This window comes from Mesoplodon densirostris, chromosome 7 (genome assembly GCF_025265405.1).
Source record: "Mesoplodon densirostris isolate mMesDen1 chromosome 7, mMesDen1 primary haplotype, whole genome shotgun sequence".
NCBI lineage: Eukaryota > Metazoa > Chordata > Mammalia > Artiodactyla > Ziphiidae > Mesoplodon > Mesoplodon densirostris.
In genome coordinates, this window is record NC_082667.1 from 98,431,561 (window position 1) to 98,454,069 (window position 22,509).

General features: G+C 35.7%; 1 protein-coding gene across 3 annotated transcripts; it reads right to left on the bottom strand.

The window, feature by feature from the left end:
• Positions 1-1,851: 1,851 nt before the first annotated feature.
• On the bottom strand, positions 1,852-20,617 carry LOC132493650 (caspase-13-like). 3 transcript variants are annotated; one of them, XM_060104388.1, is made up of 8 exons: positions 20,468-20,617; positions 16,303-16,557; positions 11,983-12,092; positions 9,357-9,591; positions 8,373-8,516; positions 7,125-7,234; positions 5,476-5,579; positions 1,852-2,220 (listed from the first exon to the last, which is right to left on the bottom strand). In XM_060104388.1, the coding sequence occupies exons 1-7, from the start codon at positions 20,472-20,474 to the stop codon at positions 5,523-5,525; spliced, it is 918 nt and encodes a 305-aa protein (XP_059960371.1). In that variant the 5' UTR covers positions 20,475-20,617; the 3' UTR covers positions 1,852-2,220; positions 5,476-5,522. The 3 variants fall into 3 exon arrangements, with proteins under 3 accessions (XP_059960371.1, XP_059960368.1, XP_059960369.1); XM_060104385.1 differs by lacking the exon at positions 1,852-2,220 and adding an exon at positions 2,732-3,235; XM_060104386.1 differs by lacking the exon at positions 1,852-2,220 and adding an exon at positions 2,732-5,253.
• Positions 20,618-22,509: the final 1,892 nt, after the last annotated feature.

A 22,509-nucleotide genomic window follows, 5' to 3' on the forward strand; every position in this document is an offset into this window, starting at 1 on the left:
TACTATCTCACCTTCCAAACAAACAGTATAAACAATCTGTCAAGTTCAAGAAAATACTCAGAGTTTCTATGGGATTCTGTTGGGTTTATAGATTAATTTGGGTAAAAAATTGAAATTTTTACATTTATTTGTCTTATTGATGATGGTGATCTATCCCTCATTCTAGTCAATCTTCTTTTATATCACTCAATGTTTTTAAAAAATATTTTTCCACATATACTTTGCAACTATTTGTTTAGAATTTTCTAGAAGTATGTTATATTTGTTGCTTTTGCAAAGAGAGGCTTTAAAAAAGCAAAAAGTACTTCCTAATTGGTTATCTTTTGAATATAAGAATGTTATTAAATGTTGTATATTGACTCAATTCTTGCAAATGTGGGAACTATATTATTAATTGTAAGAAATTTTCAATAAATAATGTCATATTTTTCAGGAATAGTGATGGTTTTGTTTCTTGGCTTCCAAATATTTTTACTTTTGGTTTTATTGTCTTGGAAATCTAGTGCAAAATTGAATTTTTAAAAAATATTATTTTATCTAAAGATAATACTTTAATATTTCTGTACAAGAAAGCTATAGATTTTCTCATTTTAAGTGTTATTCCTGGGCTTCCCTGGTGGCGCAGTGGTTGAAAGTCCGCCTGCCAATGCAGGGGACGCGGGTTCGTGCCCCGGTCTGGGGAGATCCCACATGCCGTGGAGCGACTGGGCCCGTGAGCCATGGCTACTGAGCCTGCGCTCCACAACGGGAGAGGCCACAACAGTGAGAGGCCCACGTACCGCAAAAAAAAAAAAAAAAAAAAAAGTGTTATTCCTCTGTTCCTATTTTCCTGATAGGCTTTTATTAGATACATGCTCTTAGATTAAGGGATTGCTTTTCTCTCTGTTTTTCTTTTTTATTATGAACAAATTCTGAATACTATTGAATGCCATCTAAACTTCTTAAAAAATCAAAATTTTCCCTTTAATCTCTTATTTTGAGGAATGCTATCGTAATTATTTTTATTATCAAACTATAACTGCATTCCCAGAATAAATACTAACTGGTTAAAAAATACTAGTAATGTTTCATATATGGCTAGCATTGCTTTGTTAACATGTTTTTTAGAATGTTTACATCAATGTTCCTGAAAAATCAGCCTGTATTTTTCTAACTTTGCTTCTACTTCTCTAGTTTCATATCAATTTTGTACTAGATCTGTAAAAGAATTGGAGTTTAATTCTCTTTTCATTTTATGGAAACATTTATGTAAAATTGAGTTTATCAATTTCTTAAACGTTTTGTAAGACATTTGTCTACAATCACTTGGGTCTGTTAGTTACTTTTGCCGTAGATATGACAAAAATACTTAATTTAATGTTTATTGATCCATTTGGCTTTTCATTTCTTTATATATTAATCTTGTTAATTCACTTTTTGTAGAATTCCATCTATGTTATGTATTGTATTCTCTTATTTTTTTAATTTATGTTTATCTCTATTTATTGTACCTTTTTATCTCTAATATTGTCTTTGTGCTAATTCTATTTTTTCATGCTCAATCTTGCTGAACGTCTGCTATCTGACCAGTCTTTTTTAAAGGACCAGGTTTTTTTCTTAAGTGATCTGTTCAATTTTTTGTTTTGTTACCATCTCATATTTTTTTTCTTTTAAATCTTTATTATTTGCTCTCTTCTATTTTCTAAGTGGTTCAGTATTTTTCTGACTTCTCAGGTTGAATGCTTAGTTTATACTTTTTTCCTTTCTTCTTTTTATATGTGTTTATGTATATTTCATAATTTATGTTTGTATATGTATATGTTATCGGTGTGTGTTTTTATTTCCAACTATGTGGCAATGTGTAGCAGTCTTTATGTTATTAGGTTTCTAATATTATCATGCAGTAGTCAGAGAATGAAGTCTCTCCCTGTATATTTTTGAAACTTTGTGATGTGTCTCATGTCTCCACATGGACAAATGAAGTCGAGAAACCTAAACATCATGAATCTTTGTAGTGTTAGTTAACCTTACAATTCAAACTTCAGTTAAATTGAAGTTTGAAATACAGTTCAAACCCATACACTTTCAGTCTCTCCTTGCTTTGGAGATGTCAGGTGGTACAGTGGTTAATAATTCATATTCCAGAGCAAGCCAGATTGCCTTCAAATCCTGGTGCAGCCACCTACTGACTGTGTGACTTTGGGCACATCACTTAAGCTCTATTTTCTTTTGTTTCCTTACCTGTAAAATGGGAATATTGATAATGATTACTTTATAGGGCTGTTATGAGGGTTAAAGTAGCTACTTATATACACAAAATCCCTTATAACAATCAAAATCCTTAAAATAATCCTGACATACAATAATAAATATTACCTATTATGGCTGTATTTGACATCTAGATAATGTTTTTATTTTTTTAATGCAGTTCATAATGTACTAAAATATTTATTCAGCATTCTGTGTGTATGTAACAGAAGTGGTACATCTCCTTACTTAGTAGCTCAGATGACCATGTTGTCAAAATTCTTCTACCAAGATTCACCCTTCCAGAAATTTTAACATTCTCCTCTTCCATTGCTGACACTCCCCACTCTCTTTGCTGTTCTTTATCTAATAATATTTGTCTTTCCATACAAACATACTCAGTTACACAATCTTGAATCAAAAGCCCAATTTATTTTAGACAATAACCAAATGTTTTCTAAATAATAAAATTTTCCTGAAGCTTGGAAATATGCAGAAATCTGGAAAGAAAATAATCAACAAGAAAGCAAATTAACTTATAGATGGGAAGAAAGATACATACATGTAATTTGCTAAAATAACTTACTGAAGAAAAAAATGAACTCAAGTTATGATGTTGGTTAAATAATATATTAGGAAACTTCTTCTACACAATTCTAGGCCTGGGGTTTGATGAGTATATAAAGGAGGAGCTGACCAGTTTACAGCTTTTGTCTCCAGATGGACACCATCTCCTTTCACCCTATTGCTGAGGGCAAGTCATGACCAGTTCCCTTCACTCAATGAAGTGCAGATATTATATGCAATAAAACTAGAAAATCCAGTTTGCTTCTTCCACTTCATTTCCATACATCCACCATTTTAACTGAAATTCTATTCTCTATTAGAAGACCCCCCAAAAAACTCTTCATTTGTTTTCATTTTCACTGAAAGACAAAAGGTTAAACATGTGTTCTGTACTGGTAAAAGTGCTTCTTGAAGTTGAAACAGCTGAACTTCCTGTGATTTTCTGAAGAAGAGAAAAAGAACAGAAGGTTAAGATAGTAATCCCTGGAAGCCTTCAATCCAACCCTTACTGTAATTCTTCTTTGATTTTCTTCCATATGCTTTTGCCATTTCCCTTGGCTTCTATCTGTGACCTTTGTAGTCTATTCATCAAAAAGTACTCAGAGTGATCTTTGCAAAATCTAAGTTAGATTATATCATTTCTCTGTTCAAAAGCTCTTGAAGGGTTTCCTATCTCACTTAGGATAAAAGATTTTAAAACATTTACCATGTGATCATCAAGGCCCATGTGATCAAGCTTCTCACCATTTTTCTGAATTTTACTCTAACATTTTTCCCACTCTTATTCTCTAGCCAACTGCCTTCTTGCAGTACTTTAAACATCTTAAGCACACATCTGATTCAGGGCACCCGTACTTCCTATTTCTGGTGTTGGGATGCATTTCCCACTAGAACCATAAGGTTCACTCCCTTACTCTATCCATTCTTTGTTCTGATTTCAAATCATTTCATTACTTCAAAGCAGCCTTTACTGAGTAATCTATTTATAACAGTATGGTATCCATCTTTTTTTTTTTTTTTTTTTTTTGTGGTACACGGGCCTCTCACTGTTGTGGCCTCTCCCGTTGCAGAGCACAGGCTCTGGACGTGCAGGCTCAGCAGCCATGGCTCATGGTCCTAGCCACTTCACAGCATGTGGGATCTTACCAGACTGGGGCATGAACCCGTGTCCCCTGCATCGGCAGGTGGACTCTCAACCACTGTGCCACCAGGGAAGCCCGGTATCCATTTTTTGTGTTTCTTTAGTCCTTTTCATTTTTATTTCTTAGCTCTTACCACTCTCTAAGGTATATTTACTTGCTTGTGTAATTAGAGTCTGTCTCCACTCACTAGTGTATGAGCTTTCTGAGAGCAAGGACTCCATTAATTTTGTTCACTGGTACATTCCAAGTATCTAGAACAGAACTTGGAACATAGTAAGTGCTTGATAAGTATTAGTCAAATAAATAATTCAATCCCCAAATATGGTTCTATTGGACTAATTAAGCAGTAAAAGCTATTCTGCTGAAGTATCTATGCATTTATATAGCCAGGGTGTCAGAAACCAGGGGTAGAAGATACTGGGTAAATATTTCAAGAATTGAGATAAAATTTACTATAAAATATAATCTTAATTATGTTTCTGAGAGGGAGATTAATAATATGCTTATAATATAGTGTGATATAAAGCTGTTATGAGTGAGTAAATGATTGTTGGGTCTAAACTCAATAAACTCATTCTAAAATAATTTGACAAAAATTTTTTGTTTAAGTGTTAATATGGGTGATTGAAGGGGTTTCTGAGCAGTAATTAAGAATCTGAGAACTGACTCTGAATGTTCTGTGATCTACACTGTGAGAACAGTCAGAGAAACAGAGTCTTCACTGACACAAACTTTTCCAGGGTGCATTTTATACTGTATGGTAATGGTAGCTCAGTATCAGTAATATGACACCTGCACTCAGAGGACCACAGTCCTGCTTTCTCTACAGTCACCTCTTTTTTCTTTTTTTTTTTTTTAATCTGAGGCAATATTTGGCAACTAATAATGTGTGTGTGTGTGTGTGTGTGTGTGTGTGTGTCAGAGAGAGACAGAGAGAGAGAAAGAAAGAGAGAGAGAGACATGAATATAAGTAATAATGGAAGAATGAGTACATGTCTATGCTAATAATTGTTACCCTGTGTCCTTCACTGTTTATTACTTTCTGTCTTGATTTGGCTTACCTTCTTGGTTGATTGATTTATTTTATTTAATTAATTAATTTATTTATTTTTTCGGTATGCAGGCCTCCCAGTGCTGTGGCCTCTCCCGTTGCGGAGCACAGGCTCTGGACGCACAGGCTCTGGATGCACAGGCTCAGCGGCCATGGCTCATGGGCCCAGCCTCTCCGCAGAATGTGGGATCTTTCCGGACCGGGGCACGAACCCGTGTCCCCTGCATCGGCAGGCGAACTCTCAACCACTGTGCCACCAGGGGAGCCCTTGATTGATTTATTGATTGATGATTGTAGAGATGGAGGGGTGGACGCAGATGCATATAAATAAAGTAAAAATTAGCAACTAATCAACAAACTACGTTAACAAGGAATACTAATTTACTAATTTGACCACTAAAGCAACAGGCTGTCATTGGTCATTGGACCTCACTACTAATATCACTGTCCTACTTATTTTGCCTGCCAACAAAAACTCTTGATACTTACTATTTTCAATTGCCAGGAAAGAGGTAGAAATATCTTGTCATGGAGAGTCATTCAATGGTGGGCATCTGGGCTTTAACAGTTGGTTTTTCAAATGATTTTTGTACCTAAAAACAGAAAGAGGTTCTGGCTGATACATACCTCTTATGCATTCTCAAAAAATGTTTTGCACAATGAGCCAAAAAATTCTTGGAATGAAGGGTGCTCCTAGGATTGATGGAACCAAGCCCTTGGACATTCTAATTCCCCGTCACTGCTACCCTACCTCTTAGAAATGACACCTAATGTCAGAATATGTTCTTTATCTCAAAATACACACCTCATGCCTAATTCAAGTCTTTTCAAACTGCATTTTTTTTCTAGTTTCCACTTCTGATCTACAGATCTGATGATTAATTATCCCTTGATGTTCGTTCATGAGAAGTGGACCTCAGAGATCCTCTATCTTCAAACTCTAATAAGGTTAGCTCCTCAATTCAATGAGGTTAAAATCCCAGGATTCTGTCCTTAAAGGCTGAATTATGAGAAATATTCACATTCACCATCAAGATGAGCTCTGAAGTCTTTTTCCATAGACTGATCAATGAGATCCTACTTACCTAGATCCAGTATTTCTAATCTATTCTGAGGAATTCACTTGAAAGTATAATGTCTAAATCCTATTCATCCAATAGTACTTAACTTCCTAAGTTCCTATTCACAGAGACTGTGACTCAGGTTACAATGCAATCTTCTCCAATTCACTAAAGGTATATCCTTCTTTTCCCATGGGAGTGCTACTGTTCTTTATGGTTTTAGTTTAAAAATAACCACATTTTCCCATGTTCTTAATACCAATAATTTTCTCCCTAAAAAAGGAGGGACATTTATTCACTTATTCATACAGTTATTTATTCAGTGAATATTAATTCCTCCCTTCCAGCCTTTTGAGAGTTGAACAAATCCCTGTCTTCATGAGCTTGCATGCAAGTGAGTAAATACAGATAATAAACAAACAAAATATATACTGGGTGGGTGGTAGTAAGAGCTATTGGAGGAAAATAAATTAGGAAGAAGGGGCAAATAAGGAATGTCCTGAGCTGGGGAAGAAGTATCAAGTCTTCCTTTCTGAGCCACTCTATTCAAAGAATTTCTCTCCTACTTTCTCTTTCATGTGTCCTAGGACTTTCTCTTTTGGATCCTAACACAACCTGTATCATACATTTTTTATTGTTGTTGTTGGACTACTTATTCAGTACCCATCTCTCTCACAAGAATGTTAGTTCTAGGTAGCCTTATGTCACATATGTCTCATTTACCCCTGTGTCATGAAGATATAACCCATTACCAAGTAGACCACCCAATATATATTTATTTAATAAATGAAGCAGTGAAAATTAATCCAAAATACTTTCCATTCTTTGAATTTTAAGAACGTATAGCCCATAACATGCAAGCTCACATGTTAAAATATTTTGTTCTATTTTGATCTTCTGCTGTGGTGCATTAACATAGTCTTTTTGTAAATCAGATTTTAAACACATGGATTACAGAAAGCAGTACCACTCTACTTTTGTTTGCCTGACAAAAATCTGTCATTGTCACTTGAAAGACAAATAATAGTAAAGTCTTCCTGAACAAATACATGATTAGAAAAGGAGAGAGGAGCTTACCTTCCTAAATACTTCCTCTAGATGACAGCGCCAAGAATATTTTTGGAAGCATTTGATGAGTTGAGTAATGAAGAGAGAACCTTTTGTGATGTCTCTCCAGGCCACATTATCTATGACAATAAGGAGAGGTAAGCCTTGGGCTGTGGCCTTCACCATTTTTTTTTTTTTTTTACATTTTTTGTCTTTTAAAACATAGCTTGAGAATTATCTTGACATGTTTAGGGGAAGAACTTACAACGTTTCATTAACTCATTTTCCATAAAGAAGTTGAACTAAAGAAGCAGCTCATCAAAACTGCAGGTCATTGCATAGTGATTACCTTGTATTTTGGGGATTGACTTTCTACTATGTGACTTATGCTTATTCATTTGGCTTTTAAAGGAGGCTTGAGAGATAATTGTAATTATCCCATTTTACAGAGGAAAAATAGAAGCTCAGAAGGATTAAAGAATTTCCTCATGTTCACACAGGTGATTGTTTACAGATTATATAACATGATGTCTTTCACAATATAGTGAGCAAAATAAATGAAAAGATCTAATGAAACTTTTGGAGGGAAGGGAAATGTTTTTGGTATAGATAGTGGTAATAATTTCACAGGTATATACTTATTTCCAAACTGATTAAACTGTATACATTAAATATGTGCAGCTTTTTGTATGTTAATTATACCTCCATAAAGTGGTAAAAGTACTTTAAAATATGTAAATTAGAAACCCTCAGATACAAGGCTTCTCAAGATGATTACCTAGAGTTCAAGGACTAGATACTGTTCCCCTGATAGTAGGCCTAATAAGTCCCATTGTATCATTTTCTTCTCCCTTTAAAAGGGCATCTACCTTCTTGCTGGGATACCATTCTAAATAGTACCAGATGGGAAATATGGAGAAAATGGCTTGGAGTAGATAATTTTTGAGAAATGGCCGTCAGTCCCTAGATCCATAAAAACTCTACTCAAAATGTTAAATGGATTTAATAGAAAACTGAATCAATCATTTGTTTTTAACTTGTGTGATGGTAAAGGGATTTTCTTGTATTAGGTTGTTTTAATGGCTACTATACCTTTGTCTGTAAAGAGCAACATATAATAAAAGTCAATTTTTAAAAGTGAAGAATAAGTAAAATATATTGACAGCATTCAAAAATTTCATCAAATAATTGCTGCCTGGAGCTTATCTTCATTTTTTAGAATCATTCAGAGGTAGCCTCAGACCCACAAATCCATGTCTGCAATTGAAAGACACATACGTGGGGTTGAGGAGCAGAAAGCAATGAAGTCCTTCTCCACATGGGTCTTGTAAACGGCATCCTCCTCCAGGTTCTCAGGTGACTGTGAAGAGCTGTTTGCCAAGGCTGCTGGAGAGTCACTGACCCATAATTCCCCACGATTTGCTGTAGAGACATCAATTTCCTACATACTGTGTGTCTCCCTCAGTATGACTATTACAATTGCCCACCTCATTCTTTTACAATGTTTATTCTAACCAGTTTCACATTCACATGTGCATACACACATACACACATACAGGTGCATCTCTGCCCCACATACAACAGTTTGCCTTTTTCTTGTGTTGTTGAGTAACATGCCAGTTAATAGTGACAGCATGGTAGAACTGGAAGAACCCACTTGCTGAGAATAACAAAGAAGTTAAAGCCTTATCTGCATAATTTCAGAGCATAGTTATCATTTTATAGCTAAATTATTTTGGCTTTTCATCTTCAAACACTGTTCCAAAAAGCTAAAAGGGAACTGGGAGTCAAGAAAAAAAAAGCAAAGAAAAATGTCACTGCAATCCCAGTTTCCCTCATCTCCTTATTCATTTCCCTTTCAATAATATATGAGAAAGAAAAAGATACTGCTATTACATAATAGTCTGACTTTCAAATGAAATTATTCTCAAGCCAGAGAATGTCAAAATGTCTGTAAAACATTTACAAGTAAAGTTGTCATTAAAATGATTTCATTCCAAGTTTGGAATACTTTTGTTTAACTTTGATTTGAGAATTCTTGTGATCTCCTTCACCACTTACCTTGAATCAAATTGAACAGAAATTTCTCAGCTAACAAAACAAAGTCTCATGATACCAGCCCCCTAAATGGAATTTCCTAATAATTCAATTTAGTTTATTTGCACTGGATGGGGTTTAAGATGTTTTCCCCTACAAACAAAACATACTACAATCCTCTGCAAACAACTTTATGACTTTTGGATTTTTCATCTCAGAACTCACCACCTCTGCAGGCCTGGACAATGATGACCTTAGGTTTGTCCTTTAGACTGAGGCAATTGCGGTTGTTGAATATCCGGAAGATGGTGTCATAAGGTAGCACATCTGGTTTTTCATCACTATGCGTAGTCCCACAGATCCCATCCAGGATGCCATGAGACATGAACACCAAGAATGTGCTGTCTGAAGATTTGTGCTCTTCACAGGCAGCAAATCTGCACAGCACTGATTCCATATCCTGAAAAATACTGCAAAGTCTTACTTTAACAGAACAAGCATTAAAATTAAACTGATGTCCTATTTATCATGATCAGTATAAGAAACTTCTGCAACGTTCCAGTCATGGTGGCTTTATATAGTGGTTGCTTGATGATAGTTTTATTTTTATTTCTATAATGGATCAATGGCTTCAACTTTTTGTTCCTTCTGACATTATATAACCTGTCCTCTTAATACATTTTACATTGCTTATTGTCACTATATACTTTCATTTTCATCTCTGTATTTTCTCTCATTACTTAATAAAAACCTTGAATAATAAATGTATCATACCACTTCCCTTCTAAGGCACTCCCCACCATACTTAGAATAAAATAAAACTTCTGACATAAGTATACTCTCCCTTCTGACATTCTTCCTCCTCCTCTAGGCTCTAGTCACACTGGTCTTTCATACTTTTCAAGTGCCAGTTTCATATAGGTTCAGACTTTTCACTTGTAGTCATGCCTGCTTGGAATATATTTCATTCACATCTTTCCAGAGCTATCTTGTCTCTGATAGTCATGTGTCAGATCCCATATTACCTCCTCAAAATGTCTTTCTTGGCCATCCCATCAAACATTATTACTCCCCACTCACCGATTTGTTCTTATGTTTCCTTTTTCCTTTTCATTTCCTTTTCACTTCTTTTCAATCGTAGAGACACACAGATACATCAAATCTCTGAAATGTTCTGTTTTGCTTATAGTTTGATCCCCCCCCCAAGTGAACCTATATCAATGTGAGCTGGGAACCTTCTGTCTCATTTACAGACCCATCCCCAATGCCAAAATAGCCCCTGGGACAGTCAGGATTCAGTATTTATATGGTGATCACACTCCTGCTAACATTCATTACTCCAGAATTTTCTGGGAAATATTGGGGCTGAATCTCAATCATCCCACTTCAGAATAAAGAATTATGTGGGTACATATGCCAATCACTTTTTGAACAGTTTTATGGAACTGAGGATATTTGAAGCTCTAAAGAGACGTAGATTTCACCTGTCTTAATATTTTTATTTTGTAACACACATTCACACACTTAGATACACACACACACACACACACACCACACAAATGCGACCTATGGCTGTTAAAGTTATTTGCTTAATATTATAAAGTTCACTTGTTAGTAGGAAGATATGTGTTGAATATGTATGTGTTTGGGGTGGGTGAGGGGCCCTTGCCCTGGCTGTGAGTTTCTCTTCCACATCCACACTGTAGCCAAGGCCCTCAAGCAGCCCCTTCATTCCCATTATGTCTTGTGCAGCCCCATGCCTGAGAGGGAGATGATCAAACTCTGTATTGCATATGATGAGAGCCAGACGAGTGCGGACCTTTATCTCCTTTATTGGATAGATCTGCAGGAAATTGATATGCAGTGAGTTTGATTTACCTAAATCTCTCTTAAACCCTCATACACCAATCACTGTTGCTTTTAAGGGCTTGCATAGCTGTCCTCTCTCCTACCCTGTACCAGAAGACACTGTCTTCTCTCTTTTAGTAATGGATTGAATTGACAATAGAAAGAAGTACAAATTGGAAGGGAATTATTTTTCAAAAGCCCAGACAATGATCCAGATTATATTTGTGATAGTTACTCGAGAATCTTCAGGAGACTAGAAAAATTCCTACCTTCTCCTTCTCCTCTTTCTTCTCCACTTAGTCAATTCTTTCTTAACAATCAAGGTTCAGATCAAATTATGTAAAAACCAGGAGATATTTGCCACTGACTCCAGCTAAAAATAAATATACCAAAGATACTTTGCCTTGGGTAACATTATTCTGGTACTATTTTTTTTTTTTTTTCTGGTACATGGGCCTCTCACTGCTGTGGCCTCTCCTGTTGTGGAGCACAGGCTCCGGACGTGCAGGCTCACCGGCCATGGCTCACGGGCCCAGCCACTCCGCAGCATGTGGGATCTTCCCGGACTGGGGCACGAACCCATGTTCCCTGAATCGGCAGACGGACTCTCAACCACTGTGCCACCAGGGAAGCCCATTCTGGTACTATTTTAATTTATAATGTTTTGCAGGTGTTAATAATTTTTAACTGGAATGCAAACAATTACTACTCAGCCATGTTATAAATACTTTGATTCTATGACTACAGCTAAAATTCTAATAAATCCCAAATATATAGGGCAATAAATAAATGAAAAATGTGAGAGACTTGTATTTTATTATAGCGTTGAAAGAGAATTGGAATCTGTGTGAAGCCATGTGATTTCCTCCTGCTCAAAGCATCTATGAAAAAGGAATCCACTGTCCCACACTACCACTCTGTAACTAATGCTTGAAGAAATTGTGTAATTAGTGAAAGCAATTGTTTTTCTCTCTTCCTCTCTTTCATGTACAGAGCACAGTACCTCTTCAGCCCTTTCTTTACACAGTTTAAGAAATTCTTCATGAGGGCAAAGCTTGAGGGTATCTGTAGTTTCTGCTGACTCATCTGGTCCAGTCACGATTTCCTCAGGAGCTGCAGGATACATCGCATAATATAAATTGTGATATCTGACTCTGTGACCCAGTTATCACCTAAGAAAACTGACAGAAATGGGATATCCTGGGAAAAAGATTTTTAACATGTTGGGTTATAGTTGTATCTAACCTGTGTATGAGGAGACAGATGTATTATGACTGGGAAAGAAGGGAGAAATCCTTGGTAGTAAAAGCAGATCCACTCAAAAATGCAATAATAGATTTTGATATTATGAGGAAAACACCTTAATGATTTAGGGTCAAAGTTAGCCTTCCCTTACTCATGAAAACAGTTTGATTTTTTCCAGTGGTTTTACTCTAGAGTATTGCTCATCTGTGTGGACTTTCTATTGTCTCTGAGCAAGAGTACATTTAGTAAATATTTACCAGCATGCTATCTACTAGAAATAGAACTGAGTCACTTTTTTTTTTTTTTTGAGAGTATGCAGCACTTATTACAAAGCGAAAAGATACAAATATACCAGGGCAGGAGGAGGATACAGCCACAGCACCTCAGACAGAGGACAAGGTGCAAACACAGACAAACCTGTTGGGGGACACCTGACCCCAAACACATAGGTTGTGATAGAGTCTTGCCTCTTCCTTTCATCCTAATCTGATCTATGCACATGGGAGGAAAAACTGGTGGGCGGGGGTCTGTCCCTCAGGGGGTGGACCACTTGACTTCTTGGGGATGAAGCTGAGGTCAGATCTCACAGGTTCTGCCTTTTTGTGCTTTTAGATGCCTGTTGCTCTTTCCTGACTTGACCTCAGCCGCAGGTGGGTAGGGCACTGCAATTTAAAATTTTCTACTGTCCACATTGAATAAAAACAGACAGAATCAATTAATTTAATAATATATTTTGTTTAACATAATATATCCAAAATAGTATCATTTTAACCTGTTTCTAGCCACAATTTATGCACTTAAAAGCCACGTGTGCCCAGTAGCTATCATATTGGGTAATGTTACATCCCAAGTCCACTCCCAATTCACACAACAAACACAGACACATACACACTCAAATACTTAATAGAATCCTAAATCCTGTACCATCCAGGTATTATTTTTTCAGCAACCTCAGCGTGAATTCTTAACCTTTCCAGAGGATATAGGATTCAATGATTCACCAAGTTGTGAAATCAGCTATTTAAAGGAGAAATGCTATGCATTAATCATAGTATTGCATCCAGTGTTGAAGGGACAATTTTTTTTTGTCAGAGATTCTACATTACTCTGAATGTCTTTGCCTCCAAAGTGCTGAATAACCAGCCCTAAATTTTCAACCCATGTTTTAAAATGTGAGGAAATAACTTCTCCTTGTTGGAAATGAGAAATGTAATATTTTCTGAAACTGTTTGGCCTCATTTGACTAAGATTGTGCAAGAGACTGGGAAAGTCCAGAGATCTCCCTTGGAGAGGGAAGGAAGAGATTCCTCATAAACAAAACTCAGAAGAGGTTTATCAAGACCTAACATAACAAGGTTTTTTTCTATGAAAGGAATAAACATTTATGTTCATTTACATGAATGAACAAAGACAGTCTCTTATTTTATTTTACTTTAATTAGAAAGGCAATATTATCTTCTGTAAATTTTTCAGTTTTTAAACTTTATATATTTTTTCCATTTCATTTATTTGTTTCTATTAGTTTTTAAATATATAATTTTTTATAAATGTCTTTCTAAAAAGTATGCTAAAAATGTAAGCTCTGGAGATGCAGCAAATGGTATGTCTTTAAGGCTACCAAACTGTCTTAACATTTATTTCTGTAGATAAAGTACAGACACATACTCTCCTTTCCTACTCCAGAAGATTCTGCCAATGTGAAGAAGTCCAGGGTCTTGGGATAGTCCCTGGTCAGAGGGTATGTTTTGTCATTGAAAGTCTCCTGTTTCCAGGTCATTTACAGGTTTGGTGTACTCTTGAATTTAATAAATGTCATCTTCTAATGACCATTATATGTCTATATATAGATACAGTATTTACAGATAAAACGGAAAATTAGACTATCTTATGTCTAATAGTAAAATTAGCATGAAACTGAATCATTTCATTACAGTGTAATATAGTGTAGCCTGCTATTCAAAAGGAGTACCCATGGGCCTGACAACACAGCAAAAAGAAATAAGAAAATTAGCAGATTAGATAAAAACTTTAATATATGAGTTTTATCAGTTACCTAATGAAATACTCAAGAAACCCCTTAAACTGAAACAAAACTAAAGATACTGATATTAGATAAGACAAGTCCTTCTCCCTTGGCAAGTAAGAATTTGAGTAATTATCTCTCTGACTAAATAACAGTGCTTGGCACATAGTATGTACATATACTGCTAACTAACTGAAACAAATAGCTTAGATTCTTCCTATCCCCCACTCCATTTCCTCAGTATCTCGTTAAGAAACCTCTGAATTATATCCATGCCCAAAAGGCCTGGCTAGGGCTTTTACATATTCTAATAGCCCCACTCACCAAGCTTCCTGGTCTTCTGGGCCAGTATACTCTAGGTGTCCTGAGATTCCTCTGGATGTTCCATGTACAGTAGAACTCAGGGGCCTACTGGATACTTCATGAAACTGTCTATACCTGCCTCCTGCCTGACACAGACTCTACTGATGGGACAGGTTATTTCAGTTTAAGGCTCATTCTGGCTCCTGGGGTTGCTAAAATCATTTTAAAGTTCCCCTTATTTCAATTCTGATCCCCATTTGTTGAAATATCTCTGATTTTGTTTTTATTTATTCTATTCGATTCGATTCCTTTATGGCTTATTTTAGGATATTGAATATAGTTCCCTGTGCTATACAGTAGGGCCTTGTTGTTTATCCATTATATATGTAATAGTTTGCATCTGCTAACCCCAAACTCCCAATCTATCCCTCCTCCACACCCCTCCCCCTTGGCAACCACAAGTCTGTTCTCTTATTTTGTTTTTAAATCCAAATTGTTTTTATCCCATCCCAGGTTTAAAAGAAAGTAATAAACCTGCACAAGGACCAACTTAAATGTTAATGATAACATAGCCTAGGCCACAATCTTGTACATCTATTAGACTAGTGTGTACTTCCTGCTGGTGGGAGTGTCCCTTGTCCATAGAGAAGAGATTATTGAAAAAACTTATTTGCTATAATGAGGTCTCTACAGTTATGTTGCATTTTGTTTATTATTGCTTATTATTATTGATAAACTCTAGTATTCAGGCTGGAATTTTAGGTTAAACTCTATACCAAATTGAGTCCATCACTGGTGAGCTTGGATCTGAGGATATTTAGACTCTATTAATATTCATAATTCAATTAAAGTGAAGTTTTGAAAGATGTTAACATATCGGACAGTTTATATTGAATAAGTATTCTCCTGATCATATTTTATAACTCACAGAAATGAATAAGCACAGTAAACATTTAAATATTATAAGCTAAAGAATAATTCTGATAACTAATATTTATTACATGCATGTTCTTCATTTACCTATTCATCCTATATTCATTACATGCCTGCTATGTCTCTGGCACTCTGCTAAGAGCTATTATTCATTGGTGAAGAAAACAGTTGTGATCTGGATTAAGGAATTCAGTGGATTATAGTTCTGTCTAATGAGATAGACAAGGGGTAGAAGTGTAATAGATTTGATGCGGAGAATAAAGTGTTTCATTTTATATATCTTAGCTTTGTGAAGCCAGTGGATCATTCAAGTGGAAATGTTGAATATGCAGCTAGAGCTAAATATATCTGGAGTTCAGAGGAGAGTTCCAGATGGGAGCTAAAGTATTAGGAATTGTCAATCTGTGCCTGCCATTATGTTCCTAGCTTTACAAAGCCTGTGATGAAGTATCTGAAATTGTTCCCATTTCACAGATGCTCATACTGATGCTTAGGGAGGTTAAGAAATTTGAATGAAGTCACATAGTGTCCAAAGTGACAGAAACCTTAGTTCAACTCCAGGTATTCCTTACTACAAAGTATCTGCAATTAGCTATCTCTATGATCAACCTAAACACAAGGACTCAACTTCTACGCTAATTGGAAATTAGATGCCCTCCCACAAATGACAAACTGGCCTCTAAAAGGACAATGATAGGTTTAGTGAAAATTATACTTTAGTAATAGGAGGATGGGAAACTTAGAGGACAGTGGAGCAGCCTTGGAGTCAAGTAGATCTGAAAAATTTAAGATATCCCTTGAAAAGAATTTCAGTCTTACCTTTTATACTGGTGGAATTTTTGTCTATGTTTAGGAAGGTTTGAACAAAGATTTGACCTGCCTCATGACGTTTCTTTCGTATAGAGTCCACCAAGACCCGTGCCTTGTCTTCAAGCTTGGCATCATAAAGTTTTTTCTTCTCCTCTTCCTCCAATTTCAGGACATTTTTTCCCACCAAGTCATCCAAAACACCAGTAATGAGTTCTTTGCCCACAGATTCCAAAATCTTAAGTGGGTTTTTGTTGTGTGTGTCTTCTGTCAGAAATACAAAGCTTCCTTTTACTTGATCTTGTCTCAATAAAAAATTCAGAATTGCAAATAATCTGATGACTGATCTTTCAATATGGTAGATCAATATGACACCAGGTTAATATATTACTGTCTGGGATAATTAGAATTTTTGTGGGTGATTAAGGAAGTCAAATTAATAAGTATTTTATTGCTATACCACAGGTATTATTGGAATGGATAGTGCATGGGCAGGCAGGGTATCTCATCAATACTTAATTAAATGTATAAAGACAGTTATAAAGTTCATCTAGATATAAAGATAGTCTTGACACAAAATGACATATTCTAAAAAAAAAATGCACCAAGAGATTGAATGAGAACTTCGCCCCAGAAGCACCAGCCTCATTGTTCATGTTATCTTTTTTTTTTTTTTTTTCGGTACGCGAGCCTCTCACTGTGTGGCCTCTCCCATTGTGGAACACAGGCTCCAGACACGCAGGCACAGCGGCCATGGCTCACGGGCCAAGCCACTCTGCGGCATGTGGGATCTTCCCGGACTGGGGCACGAACCCGTGTGCCCTGAATCGGCAGGCGGACTCTCAACTACTGCGCCACCAGGGAAGCCCTGTTCATGTTATCTTGAAGTATTCTTTCAATAAATGTTTATTGGGAAACTATTATGAGAAAGAAACATGGACATTACAAAGCATGAGTAAAAAGTTACCCAATATCAGTTCATTTAATAACAGCTAACATCTATTATGCATTTAGGATTAAAAAATAAATACATTTAAAGCAATATACAATATTATTATTATTTAAAAGTCTCTGTACTAAATACTTTATAAATATTAATATGATGGACCCTCACAATAATCCAATGAGATGGTTAATATTTTCCCTATTTTACAGATCATTTAAATAAAATGCCCAGATCACACAAATTAGGATTCAAATTCTGTTCTTACACCATATTCTATAAAGTTAAACATAGCACAACTTCAGTAATAATAGTTGATATTCATTGAGGCCCCATTGGTCTCAAGTGCTTCATATGAATCTTATAAGTAAAAGTTAATAAAAATTCCATGTAACATATATATTAATATTTCTATTATATAGTAAAGGAAACAGACACAGAGAAGTTAGTTAAATATTTGATCCAAATTGTGTGAATAGTACACCGTGTTTAGTAAGAGGGTAGGAAGGGATTCAAACTCAGGGGTTCAGAATTGAGTCCCCACTCAAATCATCAGACTACTTTACATGATACTTGGTAAAGAGTTACTTAAGAGAATAGAAAGTGATTCAGGGACTCAGAAAAGACTGAGTAAATTTCTGCAGATGAGGTCACAAAATGCTTCTTCTTAGAAAAGGTGGCAGAAACACTGGTCTTACACTAGAGTATACACATGTCACAACAGAGAGATTGAAGAATTATGAACAACATGCAAGTTAATCTATGAAATGTTTACTCTGACTGAATTCTGGGTTTCTATTTTATTTATTTCTGCCTTCAACAAGGTTGAGTGTTGACTGAATAAGTGGTACTGGGAGAAATATGGTAAACAATAAAACCAAAGAGTTTTTACTTTACATCCTCTTATTATCTACACATTCTCATGTCTTCAGTTATTAGCTTTAAATAATAACTAAATTATCTCTAAAGTTATAGATTCAGCACAAAGGTGGATCCCAAAATTGAGGCTCATATATTCATCCCTTCTCTGTATCCCACAAACTCATTACACTCAACTTTTAAAATGTGAACTGCTCATTTTTCATCACCTGCTTCATTCCCTATATGTACTAGTTAATGGTATCTTACAGTCAAGTGCACCAAATCAGTAAAAGCTGGTGATACTGAAACTCTTCTGCTTTGTTTATATCTTATTTTCCATCTCACTTCAAACTGTATTGATTTTATCTGCTAAATGTTTACAGAATCTGACTACTTCTCCCTTTCTAACTGTTTGATACTCTAGTTCAGGCCAACATCCTTTCTTGTTTAATTACTCTAAGAATCTGATAAATCTACTCTTGTCCCCTTCTAATCTGTTCTTCTCAATGAAGCAAAGTCAGTGTTCTAAAAATCTGGACATAACCATGAAATGTCTCAACTTAATCTAATCTATGTCTTCTCATTCAGCCTCATCCTCTGCTACTATACCCACCTTGCTCATTACATATTAAACACTTTGCCTTTCTTTCAGGTTCTACGAAGCCTTTACTTAGGGATCCTTATGTGTACAGTTTCTCACACCCAACATTCCTTTCTATTTCTCAACTGCTTCCTGGTCTCAGATGACATGGCATTTTCTTTAGGCAATTCTCCCTGGTGCTTAAGACTAGACTGAGTGTCAGAGCATTATGCTCCCAGAGAAACTTGTTTCTCCCAAGCTAGCATTTTTTTTTCCTTATAGCTGTTAACTAGTTAACAATGGCAATCAAACTCATTAGTTTATGTTTATTGAGTCACTTTATGTGTTTTGTCTACTGCTTTTCAGTTTATTATATCTATTATTTAATGATGTCCTGATTCCAATTCAATAACAAGTAAGGTCATCCTGCCTAGTTAAAGAGGCAGCCATGAGTGTGAATTTAACATACTACTCCCCAGTCAAATGCTGTATGAGCATCATGAAGAAGATAAGAAAACAGTCAGTTCTTATGAAAGAAATAAAGAAACACAATAGCAAGAAAGTATGAGTGGGGGGAATGCAAGTGAATGTTTGTTAATGAAGCTGAAATCATGCTTTAGAGAGATTAATGGTAAAGTGAATAAATATATTTTGAAAGGTAGGAAAATCTGTCTGACAAGTTCAGACATGTTTTAAAAGGCAATACAGAGCCATTGTATGTTCCTGAGTAAGAAAATTGCATTTGTAAATACCTAGAAGGTAAAAACTGAAAGATAAGGATCTGATCATCTTTCCTATCATTGCTAATCTGCAGACGAACCTAGTCCAGCTAAATAAGAATCATTTGTAGATCTTTAAAAGATTATAAATGCTTACCGTCTATCCATGGTTGAGTAATTCGGGGTTATGAAGGGGGAAATAATCTAAATTTGTTAATGTCTACAGATTATTTAGATTTGTTGTAATGTTTAGAAACCACTGATGTAGTTGAACCTCTTCTTTTTCAAATGAAGAAAATGAAGCAAAAGAAGTGATATACACACTTATATGTATAAAATGGATAACTAATAAGAACATGCTACATAAAAAAATAAATTAAATAAAATTCTAAATTCAAAAAGAAGTGATATGATATACTTGAATACTAGCTGTATAAATAGCCAATGATTCCATCTCTTATGCTTTCTGTGTGTAAGATATGTGACCTGAAAGCAGTATGCAGTATGGATAGGAGGGTTAAATCCTGGAGAAAGGGAAACCAGTTAAAAACTGTGATAGCAATCCAAGAAATACTGTGCTAGAGTAGTTAACACCACAGCTAGAAAGGGGGGGGGTGTAGTTACTTTATAAAGACAAAGAGCATAATTCAGTATAGGATATAGTAAGGGGGGTGGGAATCCAAAGACTCACTTATCTGATTACGGGGACAATTTTATGGAACCAAGAGGAATCTGAGAAGATTTCAGAGTGCATTTAGGAATTTTCAGAGTTTTCTCACACATAAATAACTTACTTTATTTGTCTTTATCCACCCTTCACTTTGATTACCAGGAACTGCAAAAAAGGAAATAACTTCTTCCTGGCTCTGAGATAATCTGGACACCATACTCTCCTTCAGCGTCTCCGAGGCAGTGTCCCCCAGTTCAAGTTACACAGAGTTAATAAGGAGAATTTACCTTGCACAGAATTGACTCACGTCCCTTTTGTATATTTCTTCCTGTCACAAAGCAATTAATAAGTGTTTTCTAAGACCCAAGTTCCTGACCCTCAGCTGGGGAAGGACCCTTACTCACCAGCCATATGTAACAACCGTAGTCCCTTCTTGATGCCTTGAGAAGAGCACAGGCTTGAAAATGAAAGTTACTGGACACTTCCTCCATTCAGGGGGCGGGGACCCCTAATCATAGATTGGGAAACTGCTGCTCAGAACTTCTGCGTTCACTGTCAGGAAGTCCCCTGTAGTCAGCAAATGGATTTCCCAATCCTTTGGGAAGAATTTTTTCTTCCTTTTGGAAGCAAAAAATTGAATTGACAAAATATTTTCCAGCCTATGTTGGAACCTCTGACTGTTTTTTCCCTCCTTTTCTTTTTCTTTCCTCATTGCTCCACACCTCTTTCTCTCTGTCCTGCTTCTTATCTCTCAGTATTTCTCCTTTGCTCAGCTACAAGTGCAAATCATGAAGAAGTTAAAACTAACAGGTTCCCTTTCATTTCTTGATAAGGATTACCCAAATGACTTTAGTTTCCTGTTTTAACTGTGCTGATCATGGTGGTATTATCCCCTCTCCATCTCCCTATCATCTTATACTTTTATTGGAAATAAGTTCTGAACCCTTGTCTCCATTCGTTTCATGATTTTCTTTAACTGCCTAAGCTTCCCTTAACATTTAATTTTTACTGAGGGTAACTATTCACCTCCCCTTTTTGTTATATTCTGAACAAAGACTGACCATAGAAGCAGTCTCAGGCTATAGTAGAATGATTGTGTGATAGTACTATATATATATATATATATATATATATACAGAAGAATTGTTAGTGAAAGGAAAAAAAAAAGACTATGAAATGCTCAACTTGAAGGTCTTGAAAAGGTCAGAAATTCTAGATCCATCCATGTTGCTGTAAATCATACTAAGTGAAGTAAGTCAGACAAGAAAGAAATACCATATGGTATCACTTATATGTGAAATTGAAAAAAAAATGGTACAAATGAACTTATTTACAAAACAGAAATAGTCACAGAAGTAGTAAACAAACTTATGGTTACCAAAGGTGAAGGGGGGTGGGAGGGATAAATTAGGAGATTGAGATTAACATATACACACTACTATAGATAAAATAGATAACTATTAAGGACCTACTGTATAGCACAGGGGACCCTAGCCAATATTCTGTAATAACCTAAATGGGAAAAATATCTAAAAAGGAGTGGATATATGTATATGTACACCTGATTCTCTTTGCTGTACACCTGACACTAACACAACATCGTAAATCAACTATGCTCCAAAATATATATATATATATATACTCCAATTAAAAAAAAAGGTGTATTTTTGACAAGTCCAAAAAATAAATTTTAAAAAAAGGACAGAAATTCACCTTCACTGTTAAAGGGTTAGGATTAGAAAAGGCTCATATTTGCAAGTACAATAGTAGTTTTTCCAGTTCTTCCTAAGTCTAACCTTGCTAAGTGAAAATTTCACCCCAAACTCATTATCTGTGCACCACACAGGGACATTGTTTTGCATACAAGTCACCCTAGCATTTATTCATAAAGTGTCATGTACTGTCTGCTGATTGTTTTATGTTTGTTGACTGTCCCATCTTATCAATGAGACTGTAAACTACTATGTACCTAGAGTTGAATCAAATTACTTTGTATATTGAAGAATCATTGTATCCCTGGGATAAATCTCACTTGATCATGGTGTATGATCCTTTTAATGTGTTGTTAGATTCTGTTTGCTAGTATTTTGTTGAGGACTTTTGCATCTATGTTCATCAGTGATGTTGGTCTGTAATTTTCTTTTTAGTGTGATATCTTTGTCTGGTTTTGGTATCAGGGTGATAGTGGCCTTGTAGAATGGGTTTGGCAGTGTTCCTTCCTCTGCAATTTTTTTGGAAAAGTTTGAGAAGGATGAGTGTCAGCTCTTCTCCAAATGTTTGATAGAATTTACCTGTGAATCCATCTGGTCCTGGACTTTTGTTTCTTGGAAGGTTTTTAATTGCAGTTTCAATTTCATTATTTGTAATCAGTCTCTTTATATTTTCTGTTTCTTCCTGGTTCAGTCTCAGAAGGTTGTACCTTTCTAAGAATTTGTCCATTTCTTCC